The sequence below is a fragment of the Peromyscus maniculatus genome, chromosome 1, assembly GCF_049852395.1.
Source record: "Peromyscus maniculatus bairdii isolate BWxNUB_F1_BW_parent chromosome 1, HU_Pman_BW_mat_3.1, whole genome shotgun sequence".
Classification (NCBI taxonomy): Eukaryota; Metazoa; Chordata; class Mammalia; order Rodentia; family Cricetidae; genus Peromyscus; species Peromyscus maniculatus.
The window spans coordinates 191,522,959-191,549,813 of record NC_134852.1 but is presented as its reverse complement, the minus strand read 5'-3'; the positions used below and the strand labels follow the sequence as shown (position 1 = coordinate 191,549,813).

Sequence of the window (26,855 nt, the reverse complement as noted above, 5' to 3'; positions counted from 1 at the left end):
CATATTATAATAAACATTTATTTGGTAAGTCATCTTACTGACTCAAAACTCAAACAATTTTCTTCAGCAATATAAAGTACAATTTTTGGGAAACTGTGGTTGGCATGTAAAATAAATAAAAAAAAATTTAGTAAAAAAGTACAATTTCAATCAATCTCCCCCATCAAAACCTTGCTCCATAACTGAAGTCCAAATCCCATGAATTACATCACTAAAGGGGTTGAGGGGAGACACTAAACTTCCACAGGAAGACTGTATAAACTTGCCAATGGTTAAGTACATATTAGACAATATTCAAAGACAATACTCAAAAGTACAACCTAGTTCCAAAAGCTAACTGATAAAACTAAATTTAATACGAATTTCATACTTAATAAATCTCAGAAAATTATCATTCCAAGTATATAACAATACTAGTTACATTATATAAACTGATATAATCCAAAAAGTAAAGTGAATAATCCAGATTTCAAAGCCAGTAGGCAAGTTACCAGAATGGATGTAAACACAAGTTTTTATAAGCCATTTCACTCTGCTTTAAAACAAACATTCAGCACTGGAATCTTCAGAATTTTCTAGTATCTTGAATATCCCTGTTTTCTCTTTAATTGGTCTTGAGGCCTTCATCTGATCTAGGAGAGAAATATTAGGACACTTACATTTTTAAAGGCATAAGAAAATCTTTAAAAAATCGTAAGAAATATCAAATATGTTGAAACAGAAGTCCTCTCTCCAAAACATAACAATCTTTATTACAGCTCCAATCAGCACAGAGGAAACAATATGAAGCCTCATTTTGCTGGTCCAAATCCTACATATACAAAGCTAGAAACAAAACACTAATTTGATTGTTTTCTCAGTGATTTTTTTAATTTTATTTTTATTTTACTTTCATTGGTGTTTTACCTACATGTGTGTCTGTGTGAGGGTGTCAGATCTTGGAGTTACAGATAGGTGTTAGCTGCCATGTAGGTGCTGGAAGAGCAGTCAGTGCTCTTAAACACTGAGCCTTCTCTTCAGCCCCATAAGGGATGTTTTTAAAAAGGCAATTATGCTTAGTTTGAAAGCTGAAAAATAGGGTTGGAGAGATGCTTAGCAATTAGAAGCTTGTTGCTCTTGCAGAGTTTTAGCACATACATGGAATTTCACAATCATCCATAACTCCACTACCAGGATATGACACCCTTTTCTGACCTCTGTATGAACCAGGCATGCACCTGCTAGAGACATACAAGCAAGCCAAACACTCATTCACATAAAATTAAAAAAAAAAAAACTTTTTTTAAAGCAGAGAAGGAAGATACCATGAAAAAACTAAACTTTCAGCTTAGAACAAGTACAAATTTTTGTTTATGTACCGTGTGTCTCACAGAATTGTCTCAGCATAAATTTAACAAAATCGTTTTTCATAGTGAGCTCTATACTTTATATATATTCATCCTAATAAAAACTTAAGTCATTGTCGGGCGTTGGTGGCGCACGCCTCTAATCCCAGCACTTGGGAGGCAGAGCCCAGGAGGATCTCTCTGAGTTCGAGGCCAGTCTGGACTACCAAGTGAGCTCCAGGAAAGGCACAGAGCTACAGAGAAACCCTGTCTCGAAAAACCAAAAAAAAAAAAAAAAAAAAAAAAGAACCATCCTCCTCACTCAAGTCATTTTCTTCTTCAAAAAAAAAATCTATTCTACATTAAGTAGAATTTGATAATACTACTATGATATACCATTAGCATTTAATATTTAGTACACTGAATGCTCTTAAGTTTTAAAGCTTTTGGTAAACAAATATCTTACCAGAAATATACACTGGCGTTATGTTAAATTTTATCCAATGGATCTGGGGACATTATACCCCAAAGGGTCATTATCCTCGGCCCTTTCCCTCAGCAGTTGTCTAGTCACTGAGGTTCTGTCTGTCTATGGACAAATCAATGTACTGTCAGTAGCTGCAAATCCTATTACACATTTAAATCCTGACATGAAGCTGCATTAATTTTCTGTAGAAAGTAACAAAAATGGTAATTCTCAATACACAAAATGGACAACCATAGCACAAGTTTTACCATGTAACAATCATTTACAGGGCTGGAGAGATGGCTCAGGTTTAGAGCACTCACTGGCTGCTTTTACAGGGTTCTTAAGTTCAATTCCCTGCACCCACATGGAGGCTCACAACCACCTGTAACTTCAGGTTCAAGTGAGCCAACACCCTCGTCTGGCCTCACTACGCACTAGGCTTGCACATGGGGGACAGACATCTATGCAGGCAATACACTCACACACAAAAATAATAAAATAGAAATACTTTAAACAAGTTAAAAATCATTTACTTTTATGGGTGATAAGCTTCTCCAGTTTTCTTTTAGCAGCTACTCTTTCCACAATTTTCTGATCAATAGTATTAGCTGTTACAAGGCGATATACAACAACTGGCTTTGTCTGACCAATTCTATGACATCTATCTTGGGCCTGGAGATCAGACTGGGGATTCTTAAAGTTTAAAAGAAAGGTACAGTTAGCAGAACTATGTTAAAATTAACTTAAGCTTTCGGGGCAGTTGTGGCTCACCCCTTTAATCCCAGCACTAAGGGAGGCAGAGGCAGGTGGATCCCTGAGTTCAAGGCTAGCCTGTTTATAGAGCAGAGTTCCAGGACAGCCAGAGATATACAGAGAAACCCTGTCTCCAAAAAAAAACAAAACAAAACAAAAGACAAACAAAAACAAAAAATCTTAAACTTAAGAAAACCTCATAAAACAATATTAATGCACATTATCTGACGAGAAACTTCCTAATGGTCCTTAGATGCACTTTAACTTCCAGAATGACTGCATGAATTGCCACTCACACAGGACAGTTGTAAAAAATTCTACATTAATGCTCCCACAGGTGCCAGTGAGATGGCTCCATGGGTAAAGCCTGACCACCTCTGTTTAATCCCCAGGATTCACATGGTGGAGATAACTTTCATATGTTGTCCTCTGATAGCTACTTTTGTCTCTTTGTCTCTCTGTCTCTGTCTGTCTGTCTGTCTGTCTGTCTCTCTCTCTCTCTCTCTCTCTCTCACACACACACACACACACTAAATAAATGTGAATTAAAATTATTTAAATACTCTGAAAATATTGTTTTTATAGGCAGACAACTTGTGAATAATTCCTACCTGCAAATACGCACTTTTCAAAGTAGATAACTGAAACTGCAATATATGTAATAAAGGATAAAAATTTCATAACAGAAATATAGTCAGTATATTGCTGTACTTCTTACCCAATCACTGTCATAAATGATAACCGTATCCGCTGCAGTCAAATTAATGCCTAATCCACCAGCTCGTGTACTCACTAAGAAAAGGAAAACATCTGGATCCATGTTGAAACTGTATATCTAAAGCAAAAGGAACATTAACAAAAAATTTAAAAAAGACTGAAGTGGAAGATATTTATTTTAAAAACTACTGTTAAAGCTAGGAAAAAATTATTTTCACTAATAAAACATATTAGCCTGTCTAAGTTATAATTAATATAAGCTTCTGAGTGATTATTTTATAAGCAGCTGTGGGACCTCAGTGCCAAGTGGGATAGAGAAATTCTCTAACTACACAGACCCATGGCAACTATGAAAATACCAAGTGGCAGCCATGGTCACTAATGACAGAGCTGGTGGGAGAAACTGAAATGGCAGAGACAGGTTGATCCCAGGAGTTTTCTAGCCCACAAACTTAGCTAATTAATGAGTTTTACCTTTAATGGAGTAAGACATTTAATGTCTTCCTTACCTCGGTGCATGCACATATACAACCAACATATACATAAACCAACACACATACACATAATGGAAACAGTATAAGAGAGATGGATAGAAAACGTTGCCTGACTAGGAAGAAACAGCACACTTTCTGGACTTACGGTAATTTCAATCTCATTAGTGGTATGGAAAAAAAATTTGCTCATGTCTGTCAAAAACAACAATACATACTTTATTTGCTTCATAAGTAACTCTTATCCTAAAACATATGTAAAAGACAATGAAGAATATACAATTTAAGTGCATCAAGAGGACAGATAGTCATGTGTAATGGTTCACACTTATACTTATAATCACAGCACTGCAGAGACTGAGCCAGGAGGAATGCTCTAAGTCTGAGCCACACTCTGGTTCAAAGCTGGCCAGGACCATATACTGCAATGTGTCTCAGAAAACCAACACTGCCAAGAAAAACAGCTCTGTGGGTAATGGCTCTTATCTCCAAGCTCAACAACCTGACTTCACTCCCTGTAACTCACATGATGGAAAACACAAATAAGGAAATGCTTTAAAAATAGAGGCTGGAGATAGTGTAGTGGGTAAGAGTGCTTATTGCCCTTCCAGTGGCTGGGATTCAGCTCCCACAGATTGTATACCCACTGCTAGGCTTCACAGGCACCAGGTATTCATGTGTTGCACAATTCATACAGGCAAAACACTCATACATACGAAATAAACATAAATCTTAAAAAAATTTAAAAAGCCAGGCAGTAGTGGCTCATACCTTTAATCCCACCAGCACTTGGGAGGCAGATGCAGGTGGCTCTGAGTTCAAGGCCAGTATGGTCTACAGAGCAAGTTCCAGGACAGCCAGGGCTACAAAGAAACCCTATCTCTAACAACAAATAAACAAACGACAACAAAAATAAATGAAGGAGTGTTGAGTAGATACAATGGACTGTTGTATCTCAGGTGTGATAAAAAGGAATAATGGAGTGTTAATGGCAGGTTCTGGATAGAGTAAAAGTAGCCAACTAAGAAATTCTTCTAAGTGACACATACTTAACATTTTCATGCTAAAAGTTGAAAACTGGGATAAAAATCAGAAAACAATACCTTATTATCCCAAAGTTATTTCAGTAGTGATTGAGTAAGTAGGATATCATTATATCTAAGACTGTGCCAGAAAACTACATGTATATAAATATGAGACTCAAAAACTAAGATGTTAGTACTAAATCCAAATGCTTGTCTTTAATCCTACTACAAGACTTTTGGTCATATTATTTAAAAAATGAAGATAGGGCCGGGCGGTGGTGGCGCACGCCTTTAATCCCAGCACTCGGGAGGCAGAGGCAGGCGGATCTCTGTGAGTTCGAGGCCAGCCTGGGCTACCAAGTGAATTCCAGGAAAGGCACAAAGCTACACAGAGAAACCCTGTCTCGAAAAACCAAAAAAAAAAAAAAAAAAAAAAATGAAGATAGAAGTTACAAAAAAGAAATTCATATGTATGGTCTTACATTTTTTTCTCTTCCTGAATAAGACATGGACCCATCAAGTCTGCTAAATGTGAAGTTTCTAAGATGACAATAATCCATCAAGATGTCCAACATGCTTGTCATTTGTGAAAAAACCAGCACCTGAAATTTAAATACATCTTAATATCTATACTGATTCACGAAAAACTAAACTGTTAAAATTCTAATGAGAAATACCTAACCTTGTGACCTCTTTTTTTCAGTTCTGGCAGCATTCGATCCAAAACTAAGAACTTCCCAGAATTTGTTACCAATTCTTCATCAATCTTAAAAGTAGACAAGAAAAAGGAAGAAAATTGTTACTATAATCACCAATCATTTGCCATTTTAATAGTTCACCTTTTTTTTCTCTGGTTTCTTGATACAGGTCTCCCTGTGTAGACTTGGCTAGCCTCGATCTCAGGTGGTACAAGTGCTGGGATTAAAAGCTTGTGCTGCCATATCCAGCCTTAACAGTTCAATTTTTAATGACAAGGTACTATTCAATCTTTTTAAAGTGAAAGTTACTTTTCAAGAAAATAAATAAATAAATAAATAAATAAAAGACTCTAAAGGGGAAAAAAACAGTAACTGACACTAAAAAATTAGGTTAAAGTAGAATTATGAACTTACCCATGAAACACGATCTACATTTCCTATTACTCTCTCTAAAGCTTTGTATAGCCAGGTGATGTGGCACATGTCTGTAATCCAAGCACTTTGGAGGCAGAGGTAGAAGGACCAAAGTCCAAGACTAGCCTCAGTTATATAAAAGCCATGGGGCCAGCCTTGGTTAAAAAATAAAAATTAGAGGCTGAAATAATAGCTCAGTGGTTGAAAAGGCTTGCTGCTATTGCAGAGGACCAAGGTTCAGTTCCCCGCACCCACATGGCCAAAATCCATAAACCCTAATTCCAGTTCCAGGTCCCTTCTTTTGACCTAAACAGGCATGAGGTATACACGATGCATATACATACATTCATACACATAAGATAAGAATTAAAATCCCAAACAAAATTAGAAAACAGTAGTTCATACATGTACGTATGTGTTGAGGTTTGTTCTGCACAACTCAGTAAAATGTGTATAAAAATTATAGTCAGAACTTAGTAGAAATTAAAGAAAACAGAGGAGTTGTAACAATCTGATGATTAAGGCTAAAAAACGTTTCACTAAGGACCAGCAAGTAAAAGCACATGTCAGGCATCTTATTTTCAGTTGCAGAGGTTCTGGTCTCTTTTGGCATCCTCAGACACATGTGTACAAACCCACCCAGATACACAGGCATATACATATAACTAAAACATAATCATGCCCAGGTGAGGTGGCACACGGCTTGAATCCCAGCACAGATAGGCAAAGACAGGTAACATAAATATCTTGTGGATTTTAGGCTAGCCTGGTGTACAGAGTGAGTTCCAGGCTACATAGTTAAGACCCTATCTCAAGAAAGAAAAAATAAGTAAATGAAATGAAATAGCATAGTATTTAATCTACCAAATAAATGTTTTGCCTCAATATTAAAAAAAACAAAACACTAAATTATTAAATATTTACCTTAAACTCTTGTGTGACAGGGTCAATAGGGTATTCAATCAGATATGGATGATTGCAGCACTTACAAAATAGCATTAATATGTTCTGTAGTTTCAAATTAACTTCAGATTCTTTAGGGATATTAACATCAACAATAGTCCTACCAAAAACATAGCATATAAGTATTACAAATGTAAAAAACACAATTTAAATATCTAAAGTTACTGATAAATTCTTACCTTTCTCTGTTTATATCTGGCTATATTTGACTTATTAGTCTTTCTAATTCATTAGGGAATTCATCTTGTTCCCTGTAATTTATTGATTTTCTAATTCGCCGTTTTGGTCTTTCAGTAGGACTTAGCTCATTGGTTTCCTTCTAAAGAAAATATATAAAAAGCCACCTGTTTTAAAACTCTGATGAAGTTCTAAATATGAATAAAGTATACTCTTATGTGTACCTGATAATCATGCATCCCATTCCAACTCCTTTAATATGGTGGGTGTTATATAAAAATTTAAAATACTCTCAAATCTTCTTGGTTACTGATACCTCCTTAGAAAGGAAGCACATAGTTGGAGGGAGTTGGTCTGGTTGATAAGCCTTTAGAAAAGTGACTCTCAAAGATTTTGCAGTTGTAAAAATGGACTTCTAAGTGTGTGGGAGTTTGTGGGATATAGAAGGGCAAATCTGGTCAAAATACATGATACACTTGAATGAAAATGACTTTATGAAACTCATTACCACATATGATGAATATATGCTTCTCCAAGTCCATTCTCTAGATGATAATGATTAGTCATTTTTGTTTTACAGTATAAAGGATCATCAAACCCAGGCTGCTACCCATATATATGTAAGTTTTAAATAGTGTATTATTTATTTAACTTTATTTTATGTGCACTGGCATCAGAGCCCCTGGAACTGGAGTTACAGACAGTTGTGAGCTGTCATGTAGGTGCTGTGAATTGAACCTGGGTCCTCTGGAAGAGTAGCCATTGCTCTTAACTGCTGAACCATCTCTCCAGCACCTAGATATATAAGTTTTAAACAAGTACTTCAATGACCACAAAACAAATAATATACAGATGATCACTTAAAGTTTAGGAGGACTGTAGATAACAGAAAGTACCTTCTGCTTTGGGCCTTATTTACCCACAGAGTCCTGAAAATAGGCGAAGAGACAAGAAAGTAAAATCAGTCATGAAATTTTAAGTCATCTCATCTACAGTTATTTCAAACCCACAATTACCTCACAAGTGCCAAATATGTTTGCAATTGTGCAGTTCACAATAGCTGTATAGAAGATCTCTTGTTTGTTGGAAAGTGGTGCATAAACAACTACTTCTCACTTAGGAGGGACTTCAAGAGCAACATCAGACTTCAGTCTTCTCAGTAGAAAAGGAGTTAAAATCTAAAATTTAAACATGAATAAATAAATCTTCTTAATTATCTTGAGAATTCCTCTTCCTAAAGTATCTCCTTAAGATTTCCCCATACCAGACCAGCACTTGATAACTTATAAACACATATACACCCACAGACATCATTACAAATTTACACTAATAGTTGGATGTGAATGCACATCCCTTAAATCTAGCCCTCCAGTGGCAGAAGCAGGTAAATCTGAGTTAGAGGCCAACCTGATCTACAGAGATCTACATGTCTTGGGGAGGGGGAAATAGTTTACATAAATATATGTTGAAAAAAAAATATTTGTGCTGTGGGATGGTCTGTATGTCAAATTGCTCTGATTGGTCAATAAATAAAACACTGATTGGCCAGTGGCAGGAAGATAGGCGGGTCTAACAGAGAGGAGAAAAAAAAGAACAGGAAGGCAGAAGGACTCACTGCCAGCCACCGCCATGACAAGCAGAATGTGAAGATGCCAGTAAGCCACGAGCCACATGGCAAGGTATAGATTTATGGAAATGGATTAATTTAAGCTATAAGAACAGTTAGCAAGAAGCCTGCCATGGCCATACAGTTTATAAGCAATTTAAGTCTGTGTTTACTTGGTTGGGTCTGAGCGGCTGTGGTACTGGTGGGTGACAAAGATTTGTCCTGACTGTGGGCAAGGCAGGAAAACCAACTACATATTTGCAACATATACACCAGTAAGTTACTTGTAGCACACATGAGGAACCATTGAGAAATAGATACTAAAACATGTAATTCACAAAATTCACAAGATCCATAGACATTTGAGTATTTCAATTCTTTGGTGTGGTAATGAGATTAAGCTAGGGTTTATATAAATTATTTTCAACTCTGGTTTTAAAAGATTTCTAATCCTCAAAAATTGTTGTGTATACAGAGTCAACTAGTTTCGTTTTAAATTTTTTTGCATGCAATTTTTGTAGATATATAAATTCTTTCTGGACAACAATTGCCTGTTTTTGCAAAGCCTTATGTAATACATTGGGGATTACATACATAGCTCAATGGTAGAGTGCTTGTCTGGAACACACTACCACAGTAAAGGAAACGGATGGTCTAAAATTTAGATGAAAGAATCAATGGAAACTTTTCAAGCCCTTTAACCCAGAAATCTCTTCTAAGAAAATAGAATATGGGAATAGATTTAAATACAGATATTTTAAACTTATTTATAATACAGAAAAATTGATATAAAAAGTATATATAATTAATTAGAGGGGCAGGACCACAGGATATAAAGCATATATAAAGTTAAAATCCAATGCGCCTGCTCAGCACTATTCCCAGCACTCCAGACAGAGGCAGGCAAATCTCATATAATAACTATCAAATCAAAGGCCACCCTTCTATATACCCAGGCTAGCCATGGCTACATAGAAAGATTCTGTCTTTAAAAAATAAGATAAAATATAAGGTGCTAAATATTCACACAGGAAAAACTTTAATCTCTTTTAAAGCATAGTAAAAGTAACTTCTGCAATGAAAAACTGTTTAATTCACAAAATAGAGATAAACAAAGGTTTATACAGTGACAGGTGAATACAAGGACATAAAACACAAGCATAACTGGTAAAGAGGATGACTGGACAAAGGATTGTTTTTATTTTCTACTGTTTCACATATTTTTAATGAGCACATATCTTTAAAAGAGAAACAATTTTAAAAAACTGAATAAATTTTTCAAGCACATTCAAAATGTTTCAAAGACTCAAAGATGAGCTTTGAAAGCTTATTTGTCTAAACTAAACACAGGTACGACGGATAAGTAGATTGCAGGATAGAACAGGAATTACAGGAAGCATGAAACACCAGTGGATTAGACACTAGCCATGTAAGGAAGTAAACCACACAAATACTGGCAAATATTGCATGAACCTACATATTTTTACTGTCTAGCTGATAAACAAAATAAAATGATAAACCAATAAAGGTAAATGAAGATTTTTTTTTTTTTTAGAAAAAGGCAAAATTTAGGTGAGTATTTGAGTTTCTGCCATAAATCCATGTGGCAAGCCAAAGTAGGAAAAAGGCAATTAAATTTAGGGTGACTCACTGTTCAAGTCTCTACTACAAAGGTTAAGATTCTAGAATTCCTTATTTATTTTACAGTACAAAGTGAGCAGAATAAGGAGGTTCGGCACCTGGTGAAGCATATGTAAAACATTCTGTTCTCTCTCCTTAGCTATAATATCTTCAGCAGTTTCAGAAAGACTAGTGATGTCAAACCAAGACTCAAAGCTGGAAAAGAAAAATGATTACAAGTTAACCTACTACATGAATACAATTTACAATAATTACACAACACAATACATGTTTACAATTTCATATTTTTAATTTTCTTTAGATTTTTGAGATAGATAGGGTCCCATTTAGCCCAGGCTGAACTCAAATTCACTATATAGCCAAGCATGACCATGAACTCCTGGTCTTCCTAAACTCTCCTGCTGATATTACAGGCATGTGCCACTATACACAGAATCAATTTCATATTAGCTTGTGTATTATGAAACAGAAACATTGTTCCAACAAGTATTCAAGAGGCAATTTTTTAAAATTCAATTAAAATCTGCACTCAATGAAGAGAAAATAATTATTCTGAAATTGGAAAGGGGACATTTTTTTCCTTAAAAAAAAAAGACATAATCATATACAAGTCAAATACAGATCATGAAATTTTTTGGTTTTTTTTATTTTTATTTATTTATTTTATTTTTTGCTTAGTTGCTTTTGTCCTGCTAACAATAGAAACCAGGGCTTCATTCAAGTATGCTAAGCAGAACTTTTTCACTGAGCTGTATCTACAGCACACATTTATGAAACGTTCATGAATAGTTATAGAAGTGACAATTTTCTTTTTGAAAACCGAGGCTAAATGGTATTTCTCTACAGATATAAATCTAACAAATGGTTGTTACATGTACATGCATAAGTAGATGTGATGCTAAGGCTGGAACACAGGACCTTCTTTAACAACAACTTATATCCTAAGCTCTTGGGTTTTGGTGACAGTGTCTGGCGATATAATGTAAGCTGGCTTTGAACTCTTGATCCTCCTTCCACCACACAGGGATACCAGGCATGCACTACCACACATACAGTCCAATGTTTCCAAGTTCAATTTAACTATAATGTTTAAGCGGGGAAAAGGGATAAACTATATATCTTAGTTCTTCCCTATGTTGAAAAGGGGGAATGGTATAAGAATGCAGATATTCATAAGTAGACCACATTTCCTCACATATAGACCACTTGATGTATGGTTTTGAAAATTAAGATTTTCAACTAGCACCTTGAAACTCTAATTCGTAGATCTTCATAAGTTTATACTTTAATAAGTATGCATAGTCACAGTAAGAGTTTGGCCTTATGCCAGAGTTTAACAATCAGACTTAGAATACATTTTCAATAATCCCAGCACTCAGGAGGCAGAGTCAGGAGGATCTCTGTGAGTTCGAGGCCAGCCTGGGCTACCAAGTGAGTTCCAGGAAAGGCACAAAGCTACACAAGAGAAACCCTGTCTCGAAAAACAAAAACAAAAACAAAAACAAAAAAGAATAGAATACATTTTCAAAATAAAATATGAAGTTTCCCATATTCAATTAGCTTTCTTCCATCACTAATGCCAACATAAATATAATTTAATTATTTGTTCTCAATTTTTTGCTTTATTTCATATTAATTTTTTGTACTAATGTAATGTTTTTCAATTCTGAAGATACTAGTCTCTGAAAGCTTTTGGAAAATATAATTTGAAATTCAAATATATAAACAATAACAGTATTAGGTTGAAGTTGGGAATTTTCAAGTTTTCTCTGGTGCTAACTAGTCATATTTAACAACTTCTCTCCAGGTTTCCTTACAGGAAATAAACAACAAATATAACCTCAACTGATTAAGCTATTCTATAAATGGAATTATCCACATGAAAGTATTTTAGAAAGCTAAGATAAAGTCTTATACTCTCCTGAGTATTGAAAAGCTCATGTTTTACTACTTTTCTTTAGGAAAAATATTTTAAGGTATTGTTTTTGGTAAATATAAAATTACTTATTTGTGGAAGGGGTCTACACATGTGCCATAACACAGGAAGGGAAATAGAAAAGCAAACTGCAGAAGCCACTGCCTCCTTCCACTGGTGTGGGCTTCCAAGACTGAATTCAGGCCTTCAGATTTGGTGGCCTTCACTTGCTGAGCCTTCTTCCCAGTCCCTTAAGGATGATTTTTGTTTTCCTTTAATCAATCTAAACGTTTTAAATTCGTATCTTCTCTCACACATATTCCATCAAAAGTAGAAAACATAATATAGAGCACAAAGAATTGGCGAAAATATCATTTGAATTCAGCTACCAAAAAAAGGAATGAATTTCAGCTAAGAACACAGGTTTTTGAGGTTTAAGAAAAGAAAAAGAAAACAAGTAGCTGCCTTACCTACCTTTTCAAGTCATCAAATACATCTGGCAACAAAAAGTTTAGCAATGACCAAAGTTCTGATAAATTGTTTTGCAAGGGAGTACCAGTCAAAAGAAGTTTGTTATCAGCATTGAACCATTTTAACTCCCTGATTAGCCGGCACTTCATATTCTTAATCCTGTGTCCTTCATCTACTATTAAGTATTTCCAATAGCAATGCTAGAAAATGAATCAAGGAAAGAAATTTTAAGAGTCAATCTCATAATTTTTTTCCAAAAAATACTTCTAACCATAAGACTTTTCTTATGAGGGATATTTATTGAAATCCATCAGATGTCATTTTACTATCTACTGGGATTATTTTTTTTCTCCTGTTGTCATAATAGTTAAATCCTGGAATACACTTCACTGGAAATCCCCCTAATGTCATATGTTAATATTTTCCTCATTCTGAAGTCAAAATCATGTTTAGCTTTTCCCCATGGTGCTTTGCCACATGACATTAGTGTCTTGGAAAACTGGTATCAAAATAATAATGGAATAATGAAGGAAAAAAGAAAAATCTCCCATTTGTCACATGTACTCCAAAATCTGGTTTTATTACTTATTTTTTTTACTTTTGTTTTGTTTTTTGTTTAGATGGGGTATCTCTATGTATCCCTGGCTAGCCTAGATCTCAGAGATCCATTCACCTGCCTATGTTTCCTGAGTGCTAGAATTAAAGGCATGAAACATAAAGACCAACATGCTCCAAAAGCATTTTTGGAATTTTCATTTTGAGACCTACATATACATATAAGACTGCTAATCTTTTTTTTGTTTGTTTGTTTTTCCCCAGGGACAGGGTTTCTCTATGTAGCTTTGCGCCGTTCCTGGATCTCACTCTGTAGACCAGGCTGGCCTCGAACTCACAGAGATCGGACTGGCTCTGCCTCTGCTGGGATTAAAGGGGTGTGCCACCACCACCTGGCTGATGTCCCTGTTTTGACACCAGCATACCACCCACTTCAAAACTGCATACTGGCCTTTCAACTTGACAGCCTATAGTGGTCCATAACCTGTTCCTGGTCACCAGCAGAGTCTCTACCATTTGCATTGACTCTACTCTGACTCCTTGCCTTAGGTATTCAGCCTCTCTACTGTTTTCTAAATCTGTTACCTGATACAACTATTGAAAGCACGATGTATCTGCGTACTATAGATGTTAAAGATTGAGAACAAAGGGCTGAGAGATGGATGGCTTAGTCTGTTAAGTGCCTGCCACACAACATGAGGACCTGAGTTCAGGTTCCCAGCACCCACATAAAGAATCCAGGTGCAGTGGTTTGCATCCATAACCTTTGTACATGGAGAGGAGAAGACAGTTGCCAGGACTTTACCAGGCAGCCACTCTAACAAATCAATGAGCTAGCGAGCTAGCTGGAGTTCAGTGAGAAACCCCATCTCAAAAAATAAAATGGAAAGCAATTCAAGAAGGCATCCAGCATCAACTGCTGACCGCAACACAGACACAGACATAGATACACACAGACAGACAGACACAGACACACACATCACAAAGGGAAAAATGATAAAAATGGAATAAAGAATTTGTAATTTCATAGTAGCAACTACCAAATGAAACTATGATGAAGTAAAGCCAATCAAACTGATGTAGCAAGCATGTGGCATTTGTTGCAGCTGGGTGGGTGACGAAAGCCTTTAATCCAGCACTCAGGAGGCAGAGGCAGGGTGGGGGGAGGGGATTGTATAAAAAAATATGAAATGAGGTACATTTAAACTTTATACAGGCTTCCTCCAGCCTCCACTGCGTTGGATGTATTGGACGAAGTCCCTGCCTAGGCTTGTATTGCTTTTGGATATCCAGAATTAAACCTTGCTTTTGCATTCCGGCATGCTCGTCTTTGGTGGTCTCTCTGGGGGTCACGATCTGGGCACAACATTTGGGGGCTCTCTGGGATCCCCAGAGACCCCCCTGGACCGGGACACGTAAGAGCTCCGGAGGTCCATTTGCACCAATCGGTAAGAGCGCTCCATTTTCTTGTCTTTGCTTTCCTTTTACTTTCATTTTCTTATCCGAAGCCGGCGGTTGAATCTGACAGGTTCACCTTGGCGGACGCGCCTGTAAGGTGACCCTGGAGGAGTTGGAAGACGTTCCAACCCCTCATCAGGACGTGGGGGCCCTCACAGGTCCCCCCGCCATAGGACGCCCGAGAGGGGTCCGTCTGTTAGGATGCCCGTGAGGGGTCCGTCTGTTTGGACACCTGTGAGGGGTCCGTCTGGGGATCGGGAGACTCTGTTGAATTGTCCCTGTCCCATCCGTAGGTCTTTGGCATTATCGAGGTTCCCTCTCCGGACTCTCGTCTGCCTGGACCATCTGTAGGGCCCTTGTTCTTCCTTTTTGTCTGCCTATCTTGTTCGTCAGTGTTATTTGTTATACCTTCATAAATGTATAAATGTGTGAGAACTGTGGCCACATGTGTGAGTGTTTTGTGGCTGAGCTTGTGTATGCATTGGGACTTGTGGGCCGGATTGCCAGCCGAAGGGATGGAGACCCCTTCGGTGGTTGAACTGGCACAGACTAACCTAACATTGCTTCCTTGCTCTCTCTGACCAGAGCACAGGCAGCAGGCAGCAGAAAGCTTGCAATGAGTCCAGCAGGCAGCGGCTGCACAGCTGCTATTTCGGGGACTCAGGGCGCCGCTGAGAGGGCTAGGCGGCCCATGAGCATCACGGGGCCTAGATGCAGCGGGTTGGGGGCCCCAACTCGCTCAAAAAGCTGTGGAGTAGAGGCTTGGTTGCATGGGAACTAGGCATGGCTTTGTGCTAGAGCGGGCTGTGAGCTCTGTGGGGCCCAGATATGGCCGGCAGGTTCTGGCTGGGCTCCTGTGTGGATATGGGGCAGAGCTGGCAGGAGCCAGCAGGAGCCTCAAAAAGCTCAGTGTGGGGGCTGGTGGAGAGCTAACTGCCCCTCCAGGGTCATAGCTGAGGAGTGGCCTACAGGTCTGTGGGCCCAGCCAGGACATGGAGTCACTTTCAGTCTGCCGTTCTCGTGTACTTGAGGGTCTGAGGTTGACAGCAATCTTTTGTCTCCATGGTGCATGCCTTCCCCGTTCTCTTCCATGCTGTTGAGTGGGGCTCCCAAGACCTGCCCTGGGGCTAAAACTTGATCAAGGTCTGGCTCCAAGAATGGAATGTCACCAACAGTTTCTTGTCTGCGGTACAGTGCTGATGCAAATTGAGAGTTATTCTTGTTATGGTCTATGCATGTATTTCTGTTCTTGTTTAAAATATTGTAACTTTACAATATATTCTAGAGTACTGAGGGAAATCACAAGAAAGACTTTGGTAAGAGTTTCTGTTTTAAAGGAAAAGAAAAAAGTGAAATTTGTCTAGAGTAAATGTCTGAGGGATCAAAGGAATGGACTGAAGGTACATGGAAGGTTGTAGAAGGTCAGAGGGGATGTGATGTAAACTGTTTGTTATGGTTTCTTATACCTGCAAATACTGAATTTGAAAGTTAATTCTTATTGGTTTTCATCTTAAGAATGGCTAATGATTCTGCAAACTGCTTGTGTATGTATGTATACAGGTATGTGACTTGAAAATGTAAGCAAGCTTTAACTGTATGTATGTATGTGTGTAACTTGGATCCAATTGTGTGTATGTGTGCAAGTAATTATTGTTTAGAAAAACAAGCTTTAAACAGCAACCACGTGGCTCCCTCCATCTTGGCTGGTGACCTCATGGGCAGCCATGTGGCTGGCAGCCATCTTTTACTAAGGTTATAAAGATCTACTTGGGTTAACACCTAATACTTATGTCTTTACCAAGTGTTCAACAGCAAGTTTCTAGAGAATTTAAATAGATGGCAACATATGTTTAATAAATAAGATACTTAGTAAATATTAAAGCTGCACATCAATGCTTTTATACACAGGAATATACCTTGCTCTGGCAGCTAAACTTTGTAACATAAAGGAATCATAGGAAGCAGCTGAGGTTTGCAAATGTATGGCAGGACTAGAGTTCCAAAAAGAGTCTAGTTGCAGTGGTGGACCTTAGCAGTTTTAAAAAAATTTCAGTGCCAGGTGATGATCATTGGAAGCACCAGCCATAATGGAGTGGGCAGGCTATGTATGTGCTGCCAAAGGTAGGGTCAAAGAAATCATCCAAGCCTCTAAGTAAAAGAACCAAAAGGATTATAAATGAATCCCTGATATTGAACTTTGGGATTGTTTACACTTTGGAGCTTGGTTTTTCTTTACACAGATTGTAGTGATGCCATGTTTTCTACCCCTTAAAGTAAAAGAAGATACTTTATTGTTGATATTACAGAAGACATTTGAGAGATCTTAATCTTTAAAGAACAGTTTTTATAGTTAAAAACCAATGGCTTAAAAAATGTTTCTTCTTACCCAAGGTACGTTCAGGCTTAAGAATGTTGTATAATGATATTTTGTTTTGGTTTCTTTACTGAACCTGTATTTGATGCTAGAAGACCTTCAACTTAAAAGCATTGTTTTTAGGCTACTTATTGTAGATTGTTAGAGAACATAAATAATCAGTCATAAGTAATCAAGTTTTTTAATTGTAGTCAGGGTAAGTAAGTACTGATGTAAGTTTACTCATCTACTCAGTCCCTTGCATATGTTTTTAGGGTTGAGCTTGAAACAAGTAATTAGAAACAAAGTTTGTCTATTCAGATATACCTGGACAGCCCTCATACTTCAGAGATCTGCAGAATATGGCATTTAAATGTTGATCTAAAAGCTTACTATAACAGACAGGCTTCCAGATCCTAGCAGTGACCCAAGGTCTCCAAAGAAGATTACGTACGAGGCACCACAACGTCTCTGCCTGAAATATGACAACGCTGACCACAGGGCAAGTTGCCCCAATGCAACGCCTGCCGCCAGGACCCAGCCCAGACTGTGGACAAGCAGTAGGACACTGGAATTGATTGCACCCTTTTGCCTGATCAAGGTCAGTCTTCCATGTCCCTATTCCACAGGAAAAATACTCTGCCTTATGGACCTGATGGCGGAAGAAGATTGATACTGTTCTGACTGGTGCCTCCAACGCTATGGAGACCTGGGTAGGGTTTGGTCCCTGTAATTTATAGGATTGGAAGCTTCTTGGTCTGCACTCAGATATAGTTTATCCTTCTCAGATCTCTGATAGTACTGATGGCTAGGCTAGCTCTAACTTTGTCAGAATGGCAGCATCAACCAGATCCTGCTGCAAGGCCATAGCTAGCTTGTTAGCTCACTTTTAGGAAAATGTTCTAAGATATAAAAGTTTAAGTAAGTCATAAAGGTTCAGATGTGAGTCTAAAATGAGATATGTTTCAGATTACTCTCCTGTTCTATGGTTCAGAGCTTAACATTTAGGAGCCCTGATGAGCTGGTAGAGCAATGACTACTTACTGTTCAGTCACAAGCTCAATATTCTGGATTTGTTTTAGATGTCATATTTAAATGTAACTTGTTGGGACTCAAAGGTATGAGTCCATTTCTGCTGTTTTACAAGACACCCATTATCTGCTTTGTCTACAATATGGATTTCAGTACAGATTGGTAATACTAATGTATCTAAAACCCTTATGTCATTTTGTAAGTAGGCCTCAAAGGATCAAAAGAGTCATAAAAACCTAGACCCACTTCACAGAGGTCAAAAGGACCCCAGATAAGTATTCCTAAAGATGGTATTTTTCCTCTCTCCTGGTCTTGGGACTACTGCTTTTCCCATTACTAAGGGTATGGACCTAAGAATTCCAAATAAGTTCATAAATTTTAACTTCTGTTCCTAGTTTAAATTTGTCTCAACAGATTTCCATTTGGCTGGCAGTCACCTCCAGGTTTCAGTTGCTGACTCCACTGCTCCAGATGACTGTGGGCTCCAGACTTGCTAAAAGCTGACGTGGACCAGCCCAGCTAACATGGTTCTTCCCTGTCCCTATGGGGTCAGGCAGCTACATGCTTCTGACAAATGCCCCCTTGCCCAGTCTTTGACTAGCTTTTCAGCCTTTTGGGGCCCCCTGACATCGGCGCCCCAATGCCAGCTTGAAGCAGTTCCAGAAGAGAATACATCACCCATGTTCCCTGTTCAGAAAAGATTGAAATGCTGGGTCAAAATGAAACTCCCTGGCATAGAGACAAGATGGCTAACTATACATGGCCATTATTAGAGAGGGATACTTAGGAACTAACTGTCCAAAACCCATGATTGGGTTCCATTAGGCACATGAGAAGGGGGAAATGTGAGACCAAAATGAGCCATCTTAGAAATAAGACCAAAATGCTTTCACCCTAAAATTAAGGCCTAAGATTTCTCCTTTGGGGAATAGGCCATTAGTTACTGAAACCAGTCAGTTCAGATTCCAGAAACCAGGAAGTATAAAAGTACAGAGTCACAAGATAGTCACGAGGTAATGCCTGCCAGACTATGGAATGTCCTCTCCCTGGTTTCCAGGGTAACTGACCATAGAAATGCCCCCACCTGAGGGCAGTCAATGAGAAATGGTGGTGGGCAACCACTCCCTTAGAAGTAATTTCTAAAAGTCCCTAGAAGCAAGCCAATCAGAATTGTATCCATACTAGCACCCCTAAATGATGTAACCTTATGACTTTTCCCTTTAAAAACTGAGCTTGCAGACAGGTGGGCACTTCCTCCAGCCTCCACTGCGTTGGATGTATTGGACGAAGTCCCTTCCTAGGCTTGTATTGCTTTGGATATCCAGAATTAAACCTTGCTTTTGCGGAAAAAAAAAAAAAACTTTATACAGTAAATTTGTAACAGAATGAAAAAAGTATTACTACTTTTTAAATGTAACAATTAAAGGGGTTTACTTTTCTGGTAACATAAAAAGCCAAATAATCTGAATAATCTCCTACTACAAAACTTTCATTTAAAAGTGCAACATAAAATACAAAACACCCTTTATAAATAAGTAAGTGAAAGACAAGAAAGAGAAAAACCAAGGAGGGAAATGAGATGAAACCTGGAAACGTAACTAGTAAGTTACTGATTACCAGTGAGAAAACATGGACACCTTTGCTGTCATCAACAGCACCTCAGCCACATCACCACTACCAACAGTTCAATGGCTCAGTGGGAAAGAGAAAAATTTTCACAACAGCAAAAGGAACCGGCAAGCAAGTTTCATCATCAATATAGGCAAGGTAGAGAAGAAACAAATCATGAGTCGCCAGGTTACACGTTTAAAGAAGAATCAAGTTACAAAAGAGAATTACACGCCTTTAATCCCAGTACTCATGAGGCAGAGCCAGGCGGATCTCTGTGAGTTGGAGGCCAGCCTGGTCTACAGAGTGAGATCTTGGACAGGCACCAAAACTACAGAGAAACCCTGTCTTGGGGGGAAAAAAAGAGAGTGTACAGTCTGATTTATGAATAAATTATATCTGTTACCTCAACAGTAGTTATTTAGCCCAAAACTCCTATTTAGAATTACAAGTACTCCATATATTACTTGAAGCATGGTTTCATTATGTAATGCTGGCTGGCCTGGAACTAGCTATGTGGACAGGTTGGACACAAACTCAAGAGATCTGTGTACGACTGCCTGCCAAGCATAGGGACTAAAGGGATGCATCACCACGCCGAGCCGTATATCTTTCTTCTATAAATATGTTTACTGTAGAGAAATGGCTTTTAGATTGTGTGTGTGTGTGTGTGTATGTGTGTGTGTGTGTGTGTCCTTGAAGATAAGATGTAACTCTGTGGTGGTCCAGGCTAGTCCCAAATCAAAGCAATCCTCCTTCCTCTGCCTTGCGAGTACTAAGATTAGTCATGACGCCAGCTGTTATCGATAATTGTTAATGCTACGCATTTTATTAAACTATGGAGCTATGGCGATTGTCAAATCATATTCAACAGTACCCCACACACAAATGGGACATTTGATAAACACTGCTTGTGAGTGTATTAGACATTACTACTCCTCTTACAAGCTGTGCACTTTGATGTCATATTGAAGCTATTATCTATGCTACTTTCTTTACTTCATGTAAGATAAAGCTAAGGGTTTGAGCAGTGGTGGCACATGCCTCCAATGCCAGCACTCTGGAGGCAGAAGTCGGTGAATCTTTGCATTCGAGGCCAGGTAGATCTGCAGTGATTTTCAGGACAGCCAGGGCTATGTAGAGCCCCATCTTTAAAAAAAAAATAAAACAAAGAAAAGAAAGAAAAAGCTAAGGGGACTCACTCAGGATGAACTTATATGATCAGAAGGAAATGCAAAGCAGTAAGAACTACAATGCAATTCAGATGGAGTAGTGAGAGGAAAAGGCAATTAACTGCATTGTAAATAAAACATGAACATTAATAAGAAGCTAGAACAATAAAGAAAAAGGACAGAGTATCATTCACAGTCCTAAATATTCTATTCACATTTGAATAAAATTCGACCAATAAATCCGAACTACTATGTCTCAAATTTATCTATGACGTATTTATAGAGCAGATTTATGTGTGGCTGATTCTAATACTTTAATATGGCCAGTTTAAAATGCCAGTCTTTAATTCTACCAAGAGACAAAAACCTTTATCACAATCATCACAAGTGTAGATGTAACCAACCGTCTTATTAAATAAGAAACACAGAAACAATGTAAAAGAGAAAGCCAAGAGGTCAGAACTCAGAGCTAAAATCTCACCCTTCCTCCTGCTGTGTCCCAGCTTCCCGAAAGAGAGCTATTTCCTTGTGTGTCAGTTGTTTCCATAGTCATCTGCCTTCTCATTGGTTGTAAACCCAAACACGTGACTGCCTCGTCACTGTCTGAATGTACAGCCCCCTAGGTCTTAAAGGCATATGTCTCCAATGCTGGCTGTTGTTGCTGGAGGGCTTCTCTCCAGGTTCCCCAAGACCCACAGTCCCAAAATCCACTTATAAAATAATCACTCAGACACTTATATCACTTATAAACTGTATGGCCGTGGCAGGCTTCTTGTTAACTGTTTTTATATTTTAAATTAATCCATTTCTATAAATCTATACCTTGCCACATGGCTTGTGGCTTACCGGCGTCTTCTCATGCTGCTGGTCATGGCGGCAGCTGACAGTCTCTCCCTGCCTCAGCCTTCCGCTTCCCACAATTCTCCTCTCTCCTTGTCCCACCTACTTCCTGCCTGGCCATTGGCCAATCAGTGTTTTATTTATTGACCAATCAGAGCAATTTGACATACAGACCGTCCCACAGCAGGCTGTATCCCTGAACACACAGAGATCTATGGGATCAAAGGCGTGTGCCACCACCGCCACACTCTGTCTATGGCTCTAATAGCTCTGACCCCCGGGCAACTTTATTTATTAACATACAATCAAAATCACATTTCAGTACAATTAGAATACCACCACACACAAGCCTCCAGTTTCTAAAGGAAACGCAAAGTACATTACTTCAACAACAATGAAACAAATGTTACTGGATGGTAATGGTATGAATTAAAAATCTGACTCATGAACTACAACCATCTGTACCTGTAAAGCATTCTGATCTTGCATGGCTATTTCAAATGATGTGATTACCACAGGATGAATCTGCAGGGTCCCTTGTCTTTTGTGGATATTCTTTACCAATTTCCAACGTTCCTGCCGGGTTCCATGATACAACATAGTAGGAATCTACAAGATTATATTGATTCAGAACAAAATATAAATGAGTTGGAAAATATAGAACAAGTCACTTTCTAAAAGATAATTTTAGTTCTGTATTTCCTATGACAAAATAAGTCAACTTAATAAATCACTGGACTAAAATAAGAAAATTAAAAAAAAAAAAAAAGAAGCACCTCAAAACAAAAAAGTTTATGAGGCAAATGGGTAAGCCACTTTTGGAACATATTTTTCTCATTGTCAAGGCAAGAACATAGATAAGATAGCATGTGTATGAAGGACTTTTGCTTCACTTGAAAACAAGCACTTATTTTAAATAAGAGCAAAAATAAATCTTTTGCAATCCAGAACTCATTATTTAATGAACTGACATATACAATAAGGAATATTATTGGAGGGACAGAGGAGACAGCATGCATCTGGGTAAAAGAAAAAATCCATGGAAGAGTAACATGAGGAAACTAGAGAAACAACTCAGCAGTTAAGAGTACTTGCTGCTCTTTGAGGACATGATTCCCATCCCCAATTCCCACATTATGGAGCACAAGTTTGTAACTCCAGTTCCAGGGGATTTGATGCCCTATATTGGCACCAGGTGCACATATGGTGCACATTTAAAAATGATTTCAAAAATAAAAAGAATAAACGTGACATGCTGAGCATTCAAGAGCCTGAGGAAACAGGGCTGTAGCAAATCCAAGCTCAGACTGGGCTAACCCTATCAGAAACAATGTCTCAAAAAAAAAAAACAAGCAGAAAAATAGACATAATAAAGAAATTTTGTTTTATGTAGATGTGTCTCAGATTAATCAATCTGTGAAAACTCAAAAACAATCTAAGGAAATTTTCAGCAAAATGTACCAGACTACCTATCCCATAAAACAAAGAAAAGTACTGTTTAAATTGAGTAAGTCAAATCAGATGCAATTTATATGGAAATCAATTTAATTACTATGGGTGATCTATAATTCAAACAACAGAAAAAATGTATGCAATAATAATAAATAATATTAAGAAAATATATCTTACCTCTGGAGTAAATCTTTTGAATTCAGCCATCCAATTTGGAAGTGTAGACAAAGGGCTACAAACAAGAAAAGGTCCAGGTATTCCCCTCTGAATCATTAATGCGATTATAGCAATGCACTGAATGGTCTTTCCCAAACCCATTCCATCTGCTAAAATGCCATTAATTCCATTTTCCCAAAGCATCTGGACAAAAGAATACACTGTATATAAATGTGAATGTAAACATTTCCTGAATTAACAAAGGATTTTTTTAAAAAAAAAACACAATCAAAACTATGAGTCCAACATAATAAATTTTAAGTTAAGAGAAGTCCTTTATCAAGGCCACAAAGTGTTGAAGGTCTGACAAGTTAATTTTCACTTTAAAGCACTCAGAAAACACATATAAGGGACTGGGAAAAATGACTCAGCAGTTAAGACCACTTGTTTCTCTCCAAAGTTCAGATCCTACCACCTACAATAGGTAGTTCATAATCACCTGCAACTCCAGCCACAAAGAATCAAATGCACTCTTAAGGCTTTTGCACTGTCCAATAAATATACAAGTACAGTACACATGCACACACTCCCATATGCACATATAATAAATCTTTAAAAAAATACAAATATTTCCTATACTAAAATAAAGCCTGAGTAATGGTATATAATGCTACTAAATTATTAGAGAAAAAACTATATGCAGCATCAAAAATGACAACTCAAGGGGCTGGAAAGATGGCTCAATGATTAAGAGCACTGGCTGCTCTTCCAGAGGTCCTGAGTTCAATTCCCAGCAACCACATGGTGGCTCATAACCATCTATGAGATCTGGTGCCCTCTTCTAGCATGCAGGCATACGTGCAGATAAAGCACTCATACACAAATAAACATATTTAATATAAAAAATAAAAATGACAACTCCAGATGAGGTATGGCAGGGCACACCTTTCATCACAACACTCAGTAAGCAGAGAAAGGTGAACCTCTGAATTCCAAGGGTACTGAGTTCTGGGTCAACCAGAGCTACAAACTTAGGCCACCGTCTCCAAACAACAACAAAAAAACAGGTAACAAAAGAGCTGAGAAAATGGCTCTGTGGGAAAAGAGCTTACTGCACAAGCCTAATGAACTGAGTTTGGAAACCCAGAACCCACATAAAAGCTGGGCACAGTAGTGCATGTGCACCTGTAATCCCTGCACTCCCACAGAAAGACAGGAGGTAAAGACAGGAGAATTTCTATATGCTCCTGAGCCAGTGAGCAGAGCACTTACACTCATACACACACACACACACACACACACACACACACACACACACACACACACACACACACACACAGGCAATTCGAGCCAGGTTTGATAGTGCATGCTTGCAATGCCAGTACTTGAAGAAGCAGATGCAACAGGACCAGGAGTTCAAGTTCATTACTGACTCACCATTTCCAGGCCAGCCTGTTACACAAAATCTTACCTTAAAAACAAAATGTGCCAAGAGGATGGCTCAGCAGATAAAAGCCCTACTCTGCAAGCTAGAATACCGACTTCAATTCCCAGGCCCCTCAAGGTGGAAAGATTACCCCAAAGTTACTGACACGCCCTCACACCATATAACATGGCAGCACATGAGCCAACACATACACACACTAATAATAATAATGATGATGATAATAATAATAATAATAATAATAATAATAATAATAATAATAATAGAAAATAAAATTTGGAAAGGCAAAATAACTTAGCAGATAAAAGTATTTGCTATGCAAGCCTGCTGACCTAAGTTCAACTGTCAAAATCCACATAAAGGTAGAAGAGAACTAAGTGCACAGAATCATTTTCTGATATCAACATGTGCTATAGTACACACCCCAAACCCCACATAGACACAATAATAGAAAGAATTTACAAAAAGAATCAAGAAAAGAAAACTCATTACCCTAAGCCATTCCATGCCTTCTACTTGGTACCACCTCATCACTCCTCCTGTGAAGTGTTTTGGTTGTTGAAAAGGTACAGGTTGTCCGTTACATTTCCGTTAGAAAAATGTAGAAAATGGTTTCATAATCATTCTTTCTACATTTGATAAAGCCATAACCACACTTGTTTTGGCAAGAATCAGTAGTCCTTTGTTTCATGTCTTGTCTGTCCTGTTTGTCAGCAGTTGATTCGAGGATACTTTGTTGTCCAGTGGCTAATGTTTGCCAAAATGAAAGTTAACTCCATATGCAGTTTCTTCAATGCCCATATTTTCTCTGAAGTAGATTGGTACTAGTCTCATAGTCATAACAAAAAAGAAAAATTTTCTAAGTTATTAAAACATTTTAAATGCCATATTCTGTAGATCTCTGAAGGTTTTGAAGATGACCTGTCTATCTAAAATATATCTAGTCAAATTTGAAAACATACTAATATTACTACAAGTTCTATTATAATGTCTAACTACTAACTTTCATTTCTTTATACCCTAATAGTTGGTAATAATAACATCCAAGGATCAGAAAATTTCATTACATTGTTAAATGAACAGTATAAGTACAATTAGAAATATACATATAGCATTTTCTAACAATATCAATTTCAATATATATAATTTGTATATAATATTACATAATCCAATCCAATGTAAAGTATTTAAAACTAGTAATTGTCTCTTTTTTTTTAAACAAGAACCTTAAATCTAATTTCCTTTGTTTAGCCCTTTTCCTAACCCTTAACAACAACTTGTAACCAGCCCCCCTAAACAATGAAAATTATCCCAGACCCAAAACCCATTAAACGACCAAAAAACTGCCTGCCCAACACCACCTCTTTGGAAATGTGAGTGTCGTAGTCTTAAAATTGCTTTCTGCTGGGGATGGGTGAAAGTATCTTTATCCTGAAAAGAAACATTTTAGGTTAATTGTCAAATTCTAAGAAAGGTAACTATATCCTTTGTTATCCAGTCTGTGTATAATGCCAAAGTTCAAGGTTTATCTCAAGTCCTTATTCAAGCAGTCTTTAAAACTGGATCATCTCAGCAAGCCCTCTCAAAATTGCTCTGAGCACTTTGTAGTCCAAAGCTGATCTATAGATGTTGTTTGTCAGCTTATTGATGTTATTATTGTCCACCTGGAATTGTTGTTGTTGTGGGGCCCCATCTTCTTCCTGGAGACTTCAGTTGATGTTAGGCCTGGCCGTGATTTCCTGCAGAAAACTGATAAGAGACTTGAACACAAAGACATATACATACAGCTAATTGAAGCCTTTTTTTCTAGAATTAGTTAGTACTCTATATGACCACTCATATCTTAACAAAGTTTAAAATGTACATATAATTACTCTTGTAAATTTTGATATAAAATTCATACTTTAAGAAAAGTTTAAAGGATCAAAATAGAATCAAAGAGTTGAGATTAGTCATAGAATAGTCCCTTAATTAATTTGGTTTTTTTCCTGTCCCATAGAAGAAAATGGATCTTTTCTTCTTGCATGATACAGGGAGTTTGCATTTTCCTTTTAACAACATGCTTGAGTTTAAAGAAGGAGATCGCCATTCTCCAACTCCAAAGTCAGCTTTAAATTTTA

At 37.6% G+C, this 26,855-nt stretch overlaps 1 protein-coding gene across 1 annotated transcript; it reads right to left on the bottom strand.

Annotated features, from left to right (window-relative positions):
* Positions 1-25,345, bottom strand: LOC143271134 (lymphocyte-specific helicase-like). The gene is given in 13 exon segments (XM_076563020.1): positions 1-632; positions 1,792-2,487; positions 3,266-3,382; positions 5,263-5,382; positions 5,463-5,546; positions 6,817-6,955; positions 7,035-7,174; positions 8,049-8,210; positions 10,378-10,474; positions 12,669-12,865; positions 22,149-22,292; positions 23,313-23,495; positions 25,228-25,345. Coding segments are annotated over 12 exon segments (1,590 nt in total). The 5' UTR covers positions 25,267-25,345; the 3' UTR covers positions 1-632; positions 1,792-2,319.
* Between the last annotated feature and the right edge of the window lie 1,510 nt (positions 25,346-26,855).